General features: G+C 31.8%; 2 protein-coding genes across 6 annotated transcripts; both read left to right on the top strand.

Annotated features, from left to right (window-relative positions):
* Positions 1-2,226: 2,226 nt before the first annotated feature.
* On the top strand, positions 2,227-5,650 carry BNAA09G13830D. 5 transcript variants are annotated; one of them, XM_048739815.1, is made up of 16 exons: positions 2,227-2,322; positions 2,848-2,961; positions 3,050-3,137; positions 3,218-3,319; positions 3,412-3,447; positions 3,529-3,639; positions 3,730-3,813; positions 3,897-4,015; positions 4,086-4,187; positions 4,264-4,380; positions 4,465-4,530; positions 4,610-4,676; positions 4,758-4,811; positions 4,881-4,976; positions 5,065-5,214; positions 5,293-5,650. In XM_048739815.1, exons 3-16 carry the CDS (start codon positions 3,066-3,068, stop codon positions 5,479-5,481), a joined length of 1,365 nt encoding a protein of 454 aa, XP_048595772.1. In that variant the 5' UTR covers positions 2,227-2,322; positions 2,848-2,961; positions 3,050-3,065; the 3' UTR covers positions 5,482-5,650. The 5 variants fall into 5 exon arrangements, 4 of the variants coding, with proteins under 4 accessions (XP_048595772.1, XP_048595775.1, XP_048595773.1 ...); XM_048739818.1 differs by lacking the exon at positions 2,227-2,322 and having other exon boundaries at positions 2,716-2,961; positions 5,065-5,091; positions 5,179-5,214; XR_002654431.2 differs by lacking the exon at positions 2,227-2,322 and having other exon boundaries at positions 2,740-2,961; positions 4,610-4,642; positions 5,065-5,091; positions 5,179-5,214; positions 5,293-5,558.
* A 2,031-nt stretch (positions 5,651-7,681) lies between these two features.
* LOC106421626 (secretory carrier-associated membrane protein 3-like) lies at positions 7,682-10,339 on the top strand. The gene is made up of 11 exons (XM_013862488.3): positions 7,682-8,001; positions 8,292-8,414; positions 8,529-8,591; positions 8,840-8,873; positions 8,968-9,090; positions 9,180-9,242; positions 9,310-9,449; positions 9,536-9,603; positions 9,762-9,810; positions 9,901-9,966; positions 10,078-10,339. The coding sequence occupies exons 1-11, from the start codon at positions 7,942-7,944 to the stop codon at positions 10,162-10,164; spliced, it is 876 nt and encodes a 291-aa protein (XP_013717942.1). The 5' UTR covers positions 7,682-7,941; the 3' UTR covers positions 10,165-10,339.
* Positions 10,340-10,459: the final 120 nt, after the last annotated feature.

Genomic DNA, 10,459 nt, shown 5'->3' with positions numbered 1-10,459 from the left:
CCCTACTTCACATTCCAAACTCCCATTCCTCAACTCTATACCCCAAATCTAGGTTAGTTAACTTTATGATTATAAATTTATAACTGACTATTTATCTCTATAAAAATGAGGATAAATGTGGTTAAGTTAACATAAAAATGTATTAGGAATGTGGTAGTTTTGACAATTTATCAAATATTATGTGAATTTTACACAAAAGATATGCTTTTATAATTAAATTCACCATTATTTTAAATAAATGTAGTTACATATTAATAAATGTTGGTGTTTTACAACAATTTAATCATCTAATACCGCTCCAAACATTTTTCAAAATCAACTAGTTCTCTTTAACGCTTGCAGTTGTATATGAGTAAATAAAAATCTAAAAAAAAAACTTCATTTAAAATAATTAAAAAAATAAAATTATAAATATAGAAACTATAAATAAAAAATACATAAATATACTTTATAGATTTAAATTCACTAACCAATATCATAACTTTATATTTATAAGAACTTTAAAATAAATTATTCTCTATAAATTTTGGTTAACCACGAACATATATATATATATATATATATGTTAATCAACCCAAAATTTATAAAAATCTAATATTAATTTTTATATAATAAATAATTTCTTCATTAGAATATATAACATTCATCTAAACTTTTTTTTGAAAAAAAAACTAAACATAATATTATTTTAATTATAATAAATTTATATTTAATTTATGATAATATGATTTAAATTATTTTCTATGTGTATAATATGGTAATATTTTTAATTTATGATTAAAGTGTTGATGCATCTGCTAATCAACTAATCATAAGTTTTCTACCAACACACTTATTTTAAAATGATATGCTAGTCAACAATTGCTTAATAATAATCTCGCACCTGCAGTGGCTGCGTTTAAAAAAATCTCATTTGGTATTTATTTGTTTGGGCTGGATATGGTTGGTTCCGCCCGAATTTTGATCGGTTTGGGTAATTTGATTAAAATTCAGAGGTCTGCTCATGGATATCCACCAGATATGCTTAAATCAACCCTAAATATGTTTCACTTTGGATATCTTGTAATCAAACTAAACAAAATACTCATTGGATACAGTATGGGTCGGTTTTTCTATATGAAAGTAATGATGCATATCAGTTACAAAAAAAAAGGTAATGATGCATATGGTATGATTTTAGTATTTTATATCCAAACTAAAATATCAGAACTACAGAAAATAACTAAACAAATTTAGATTTATAATTGTAATTTTGAGTATCTAGATTATTACAAGTATTATTAACTAATATTTTGGTTAGACCTGTATTTCAGATCATTTTAAATACTTATTCAGTTTTCCGTTCGTGTTGGATTTGGTATTTATTGGATTTTCAAAAAATTTAAACCCGTTCAAATATTTACACCTGATCCGATTCGATTTGGTATCTTTAAATTCAGATTGGTTTCAGTTCAGTCCTTCAGATCTCTGGATATTCTGGCAGTCTTAGTTGGAGCAATATATTTCACATAGGTTCCTTACTAGATTGTATGCTACGTAGCAAAGGAGGCAAGGAGTGGGAGGATGGAATCGACAATAATGGTGTAAAGATTTATGTACGAGGTGATGTCAAAGCATTAAAGTCGATTATGTGAAGAGTTGACAACAGAAAGATGAGCAATCCACGATCTCCTTGTTTTAGATGATCGTAGATTCTTAGATAATGTTCGAAATTTTAACTATCCAAACATGTAATTCGGATACTCAGGTAGCTTAAATCCAATACAATAAGCTAAAGATGGTTTACTCCGGCTTAAGGTTGAAACAAACTTTGACAAAACTGAAAAACAAAAGCCACAATATAAACCGAGTTAGACCAAGAAGGCATGTTCCAGTTGAACAACTCGATTCAGTACAAGGAATCTTTTTTGGTGCTTTGAATTGGAGTTGCTTTAGGAGCAAACTACAGACACTTATGTTCTGTCTCTTTATTGAAGCTGTAGTAAAATAATTGAGGAAACGCAAAACATGGAAAACGCATTTTTATCAATCTTATCAAATATTTCTCCCCAGAATCTAACTCTTAAAATATGATTAATAAATCAATTGGTTTATTTTACATTTCTTATAAATAATGAGAGAGAGAGAGAGAGCTAGTAGATGACACGAGTCACTCAATGACTCCACCAGTTTGGTGATGTTGGGTTTGGTTTCGATCGATTCTTGAAACTTGTTCCGGTTAAAAGTTCCTAGTTTTAAAGTAAAGACTCTCTCACTCTCTCTAAAGTTATCTTCTCGGAGCCATCAACGAGCTAGGTTAGCTCCATAACAGTGATCTTCAAGGTTTTTATGCTTATTTCTTTTTTTTTTGTCTAATGTTTTTGTCTCCTGTAATTAAAGATCCCATCTTTGAAATTAAATGCACCTCCTTTAATTTTGTGTTCTTTAAAAAAAAAAAAAAAATTGATGGTTAATTATGTTACCAAAGCAAAATTTCTTCTTTTAATTTCTCTATGCTGCCCATACATCAGTTTAATATTGGTTTATTTACTGCCTTCCCCTTAGATCTGGAGAAAATTATTAAAATCTATTAGAAAGGAAAAAAAGAAAAACTCTTTTGTTTTCTTTTCCATTCATTAGGCGTTTCGCTTTCGCAGTGGCCCAGTTATTGTTCGTCAGTTTCTGTGAGAGTGAGTAAACTCTGTTTGTTTCTTGCGCTGTGGTGGTTATCTTCTCATCATAATGTCGGAAAGTATATCTCATTGATGCTTTTTTCCTGAGGAAAGTTTAGATTTTTTATTTCTTTCTTGAGAAATCTCTAACTCTGTTTTTTTTTTTATTTGTTTCGTTCACTTTGTTCTCATGTAGATTTTCAGACGGATTACCTTATTGCATGTGCCTATACAGAAACTGAGATTTGGTGTCCGAGTTGGTTTCTTTGCTCATCTCTGTTTCTTGTCAAAAGGAACACAAGAACGGTTGGTGAGTTTCTAATAGCTGTCTTTTTTTTTTTTTCTCGTATGGAAAATTAATTAATTTTGTGCCGTTGTGTTTGATGCTTGTTGTATAGGCTCAGTAAATAGATTATGGAACATGATTTACCGTCTGTTAAATCATGGAAATCACTTGTCAAGAGAAGAAACAACGCTCAAGAAGGGGTAAGATCTTGGTTTTGTGATGCTCAATGAAATCTACATGCTGTTTTTTATTTGATGTGGGAAAGCTGGAAACATTTCAGGGTAAATTATCGTGGAAGATGAAACCGTTTATGGCTCTCATGTGTACAGTTCTTTTGATCTTTTGGTATAAGACCACAAATATACAGTATGAACAGACACAGGTATGGTCAAAGATATCATTTTGGTTTCATTGATAATACTTTTGATATGATAGTAACTCTCTCTTCTTTTGGTATATGCATGCATTGCTCAGTTTGAAGAATCAGATTATCCCTTTGAGATGGCAAAGGTAACATTTGTTTTGTTTTATTTGATCCCCTCCTCTTTGTTTTATATTGTTGATGTCTAATTAGGATGAGATCTTGTTCAGGAATCTGAACCGGTGAGTGAGAAGTTGAAAGGCTTACCTTATGGTATCATACAGCCTAGATCAGATTTGGAATTAAAACCACTTTGGTCAAGTAATACTCTGAGGTCAAAGGTTGGACTTTTCTTTAAGTTTCAGTTAGCTACAGAGAAATCAAATATTATTAGTTGCTATAATAGGATCTTCTGATGTTTTTAATCACAGGGAGGCAAGTTGACGAACCGTAACTTGTTGGCAATTCCCGTAGGACTTAAGCAAAAGGACAATGTCGACGCTCTTGTACAGAAGGTAAGCATGCTTTGTCTCTCTCTCAGTGCATTAGTGATGAGGTTTCTGTCTCTATTAATGTTAGTTTGTTTTATTGTATTCAGTTTCTTCCGGCGAATTTCACTGTGATACTATTTCATTACGATGGAAACATGGATCAGTGGTGGGATCTAGAGTGGAGCTCTAAAGCCATACACATTGTTGCACATAACCAAACCAAATGGTATAATACTATACAATGATGTGTGTCTATTTAGTTTTCATGTTGTAACGATGTTTGGTTTTTGACTCAGGTGGTTTGCGAAACGGTTTCTGCATCCTGATATAGTCTCTATTTACGATTATGTTTTCCTTTGGGATGAAGATCTTGGAGTGGAGAACTTCAACCCGCAAAAGTAAAAACTTTATTCACTTGTAAAGTTTACAACCCATAAAGGTGGAATCTTGGTTCTTATAGGAGTCTCTCTCCAGATACTTGAGGATAGTTAAAGCAGCAGGACTTGAGATATCTCAACCGGCTTTACATCCAAACTCAACCGAAGTTCACCATAGGATTACAGTCCGGTCTAGAACTAAAGTATTCCATAGGTGAGTGAGTGAGTTCCAGTTAACAAGTTCTCTTTGTATGTTTGTGTCTTTTGTATCACTTACATTGGGTACAAAAAAACGCAGACGAGTGTATGATAGTAGAGGCAATATGAAGTGCTCAAATGCTAGTGAAGGGCCTCCGTGCACCGGGTAATACATTATAAGATTTGACACTTCTCTCTATACACGAAAAGACTTTTGAGTTTTAATTTAATGTTATTGTTTACAGATTTGTTGAAGGAATGGCTCCAGTGTTTTCAAGGTCTGCTTGGTTTTGCACTTGGAATCTTATACAAGTACACTCTTTGTCACACCTTTAAACCTACTTTTTAATGAAATTTCATCCAACTTCTGGTTGATTTCTTGCTGTTTTGCAGAATGATCTGGTTCATGGATGGGGAATGGATATGAAACTTGGCTACTGTGCTCAGGTAAACTTGCAACATCACTAGCCATTGCATTATCTATATGAACGGGGTTTGAAAAAATGTCGTTTATAGGGTGACCGTAGCAAGAAAGTTGGGATAGTGGACAGTGAATATATCTTCCATCAAGGCATTCAAACTCTAGGTGGAAGTGGTTATCCCGACAAGAAGGTAAGAACCTGTCTACTAGTTCCCACATATTCTTCCATGTATATATACCAGAACCTGATTAACAGATGATCTTTCTTTATTTCTACAGAACTCAGCTCGCAGTGTTGTCAATAGAGTAAGTTATTCTTACCATCCAAACTCTCATTTCTTGACTGTAAACATCAGTAGTTTCACAACTTTGGTCACTTTTCTTTGTATACAGAGACGCGGCTCTCCCGCTTTTGATTCAAGAACAGAGGTAAGTTGCTCTTTTACGCTTTGTGTCTGCTTTAGTCTCTTGAGCAGGAGTGTAACTTGTATGTTTTTTTGTGAGTAGATACGGAGGCAGTCAACTTGGGAGCTTCAAACTTTTAAAGAACGATGGAATAGAGCAGTTGAGGAAGACAAGAACTGGGTCGACCGGTCTTCATCGACAAGGAACCGTATTGGCAATAACCGGAGGTTTAAACGGAGTAGTGTGATTTCAAGTTTATTGCAGAGGCATGCTGAAGAGACTACGAAATAAACACATACAGTTTTGTAATCAGATCGGACTAGTTATAGAAAAATTTAAATATATGTTAATATTTAATTATACACTCAGTTTTGATTAGTGTAGTTTTCATTATCTTCTTTAGATAGTTAGATGTGACACATTCTCTCTTCGTCTTTGATTAATTCCCATTGTTTCAGCATGTTTCATTTGAAAAAAAAAGCTCATATTAAATTGTTTTAATTAAAATGTAGATTAAAGTTTAAAGTTTTTTTTCTCTACAAACACATTTTATTTGTTTGTAAATATTAAGGTAATATATCACATTAGACCTTACATCATTTTACCAAGAAAAAAGTTTACCAAAAATATTTTAAAAAATTATCTTATTTTAGATTTTTAAAGAGTCGTTTTATGTTTCATAAAATTCGTTTTTGTTTTGCTCATTGTAACGTAAATGTTTCCAAATGAATCTGATAGAAAGACATAGAAAACAAAATTAATGGGGTTTTGTAATAATGGTGAATTGCTAATCAAATTTGAATTGTGTATGTTTATTTTTTTTTCTTTTTTTTTCCTTGAAATTATAAGACAATTTTGAAATTGTGCCGTAGGTAATGGGGTACTTTTCTTTTCAAACGTTCTTGGAAGCAGACAAGATCATTGACCAAAGGACCATTTCAATGTGTTTCTATGTCCTCTCTCTCTCTAGAAAATTCAAATTATTTGAAAACTAAAGTCGTTGAATAATAAATAATTCTCAATAATGGCTAATCTATCTTATTAAAACTCAAGTACAAAATTAGAGTGTTTGGAGACTTGAATAGGATTATTAAATAATTTGGAGTGTTAGGAAACATGGATTGTAGTCTTTTAAAAAAAAAAATTTGTTTGAAAACAAGGATAGTAGTATTAAGAAAAAAAAGTAATGGGCTTATGTTTTTTAAAAAAATTGAAAGTTCATCATATTATAAAAAACTATCTATCTAGGCCAGTTTTAAAATATACCAAAATGGGTCAATCTAATTGCCTAAATTTTTTTTTTTCTAAACTAACCATTAACAAAATTTAAACTTTATATACATATCTCAAATCAAAATAATAATTCAAAGTTGATTTATATCAAAAATTGATTCAAAAATATACATATATTCAAAAATGGATTTTAACTAAACTATTTTTCAATAACCATTATAAAAAAATATTGTCAATATATATAAGAAAAATACAATACAAAGCCCAATTTGAATACCAACTCAAATTATGGTTTTTATATTTCATACTAAGTTTTAAAAATATAATATATGTAATTATTTATATGATGGTATGTATAAAATACTATTAATTATATGATTACTTATATGATGGGACATATAAAATATGATTAATTATATGATGACAAAATACGATATATAATAATGACTAGGGATGGGCTTTTGGGTACCCATACGGGTTTGGTTCTGATCGGTTTGTATTTCGGGTTTTCGGGGTCAAAGATTTCACCCTTATTAGAATGTTTCTAAATTTTGGTTTGAGTTCGATTCAAATCTTTGCGGGTTTGGTTCGAGTTTGGATAACTAATTTAAATTATTTTTAAAGTTTTAAATCATTATATATTTTAAATTTCTCAAAATGTATAAATAAAATAATATATTACGTATAAATTTGAATAACATATGTCAGAATACCTAAGCTTAACATATCAATTGGCTTGATTTAAAATTTTGGATATGGAATCAATAATTATTTTAAGTATTTTTGGTGATTTGAGTATACTTTAACTATTTCAGATATTTACTTTTGACTATCTATATATATTTTCAAGTATTTAAACCAATTTAAAAGTATCATTCTTGATGTTTTATATACGTTAAATCTAAAAATAATTAATATATATAAGTATATAAATCTATTTAATATAAATTAGGGTACCCGAATACTTCGGTTCGGATCAGATTCGGTTCTCTAAATAATTTTTTTTGAATAATTAGAATATTTAATCAATTTATGTTTGGGTTTGGTACTATATTTTTGGATCGGTATCGGTTATGTTCCTCAGATTCATTTTTTCAAATCCTAATAATTACATGAAAAACAAATATCAACATATTTTTCAAAATATACACCCGCGCAGGCGCGCGGGTCAAAGTCTAGTATTTATTAAGTTAGGCTTACGTTTCTGATGACATTATATTTAGCAAAACGATTGGTTTTACAACTAAACAAATAAGTGTGAAGTACTAAAGAGATCAAATGGTATTTAACAAAAGAAACTTAAGACTCTTTTTTTTTTAAGCAACTAGAAACTTAAGACTTAAAAACGAATTAATTCAGGAAACAAATATTTTATTTCAATACACGCTTTATCTCGTAATATAAAAATGATTGTCTTCAACGTTTGCCTAATTCTCGGTCCGTGCTAAGATCTTACATCGACTTCAAGTCTTCTTTTTCTTCCTCTGAATCTTCTGAAGCTCTAATCTTCTTTAAGCCATGGCTAATCGCTATGATCCGAATCCTTTCGCTGAGGAAGAAGAAGTCAATCCCTTCGCTGTAAGCTTTCTTTAACTTTTTTTGTGGGATTAATCACTCTCCAATCTTGCTTCTTGCAAATGGGTTTTTGAATCTGAGAAATGGGTTTTACTGTATTGTTGCTTAGAACTTGAAAAATGGGTTAATTGAATTGAAAATTTTAGGAGAGATTATAGTTAAAGTTTGTAGCTTTCATTGGTTTAATCAAAGGTTGTGATGATTTTTCTTTAAACCAGTTGATGTTTCTCAAGCAATAAAGTTTTGTGTGTTTTGTCAACTGATTCGTTATCCAATTTTACATTAAAATATAGAATCCAGGGAGTATCCCACCGGCATCGAACTCAAGACTCTCGCCTTTGCCTCCAGAGCCTGTTGGTTTCGGTTATGGTCGGACCGTAGACATTCCTCTTGACAATGACAGATCCGCTACACAGGTTGGTTTAGAGATGATGGAGCTGGTTTTATATATTTGTATATTGGGTTAGGTTGATCTTGGAGTTAATTATGATAAAAAAGATTTTGTCTTGTATATTTGTTGGGAATGTTAGAATTTGAAGAAGAAAGAAAAAGAACTTCAAGCCAAAGAAGCTGAGCTAAAACGACGAGAGCAGGTACTGCCCTGCTATAAACTTGTTTACTTTTCTTCGGGTTGTGTTCGATTATTTTTAAGCTTTACTAGATAAAGGAATTGGAGTCTTTAACTCTTCTTTTGAGTCTTTTGCAATGTTTAAGTATGTGTAGGCATGATTAGTTTTTTTTTTATTTTCTAGGTTCCATGATCAACTCTCAACTTTTTTTTTCCATTTACTAGCCGCAGTGTTGTTGTTTCTCTGAATGTTTTTGTTTTGGTTCAATGTAGGACGTCAAAAGGAGAGAAGATGCTGCTGCACGAGGTACTTTGCTTATGAAACTTTAGTCGAAAAATTTACTCTTTTCTTTTATTTTCATAATCATTAATTGTGTGTGGTGGTGGTTCTCTCTATGCAGCTGGAGTTAATATTGAAGTTAAAAACTGGCCACCTTTCTTCCCACTTATCCACCATGACATTGCCAACGAGATCCCCGTTCATCTCCAAAGGCTACAGTATGTTACCTTTGCTACTTATTTGGGTATGTGTTTTCTTGTCCTTACAGTATGTTGTTATACCTTTTTGTACAGTCTTTAGATTTTTAAACCTTCTTTGCTCTTTGTTCGGCAGGGTTGGTTCTTTGTCTGTTCTGGAATATTATTGCCGTTACTACAGCTTGGATCAAAGGAGAAGGTTTGTCTCAAGTTTTCTCATTCTTCTCTACTGCAGCATAGCTAACCGACTCAATTTTTTTGTTCAGGAGTGACGATATGGCTTCTTGCCGTTATTTACTTCATAGCGGGTGTCCCAGGAGGCTATGTGTTATGGTATCGTCCCCTATACCGTGCCTTCAGAACTGATAGTGCTTTGAGCTTTGGATGGTTTTTCCTGTTCTATATGGTGAGTGAGCCACTATTAGCTTTTTTTAACATTTTTTTTTGCCCGGTGTGAAAACCAATTCTGAAACCTTGATTCTTGCTGCACAGCTTCACATTCTTTTCACTGTCTTTGCTGCGGTTGCTCCACCTGTTGTCTTCAAAGGAAAATCTCTTGCGTAAGTTTTTTCTTTTCTCCTTACCATTAGAAGTTGATCTTGTGGTATGTTGAGTGTGGAGAAACCATTTTAAAATTCATCAACTTCATTAAATGGTAGTTGCATTGCATAGCCATTGTTCTTGACAAAAATCAAATATTATTGTCTTCGTGTAACAGTGGTATCTTACCTGCAATAGATGTCATAAGTGGTAACACATTGGTTGGGGTAAGCTCTCTCACCTTCTTATTATCTTTGAGGGTCTTAAAGAACCAGTCTAAGGTTAAAAAAAACTGAATCTTTGTTCTTTGTTTACAGATATTCTACTTCATTGGTTTTGGGTTTTTCTGCCTTGAATCAGTGGTCAGCATCTGGGTTATTCAGGTATCTCTCTCTTCAACACTCTTATCAGTTTGTTGAACATATTGTTTATAATAATCTCAAATCGGTTTTTCAACTTATTATTTTTGGGATGGATTTGTTTTGTTTGAGCAGCAAGTGTATATGTACTTCCGTGGCAGCGGGAAACAAGATGAGTTGAGACGAGAAGCGGCGAGAGGAGCCCTGAGAGCTGCCGTGTGAGAGCTTTTACTGTAACACTTGGTTTGTATGTAATTTTCACTGTTTCTTTCGTTTTTAGATTCTGTCTTCACGTCTCTCTGCTTTGTAAGCAAAAAAAAAATGATTTGATTTTTCTTGATACCTTTATGTAATGTAAATTTGTTTGTTCAAAAGTTTAGAATTCAGATTCATAACATTTTTTGCCATTTTAGAAACCATCCATGAATTATTTAGTCTTTCGTTTTTTTTTGAACAAAAAATTATTTAGTCTTTCTAAGAACCCATCTTACATCTTGAATCAGTCAATGTTTGAGTT

Source organism: Brassica napus, chromosome A9 (genome assembly GCF_020379485.1).
Source record: "Brassica napus cultivar Da-Ae chromosome A9, Da-Ae, whole genome shotgun sequence".
In the NCBI taxonomy this organism is placed as follows: domain Eukaryota; kingdom Viridiplantae; phylum Streptophyta; class Magnoliopsida; order Brassicales; family Brassicaceae; genus Brassica; species Brassica napus.
The sequence above is the reverse complement of the archived record's forward strand: the minus strand, read 5'-3'. Positions and strand labels throughout refer to the sequence as shown.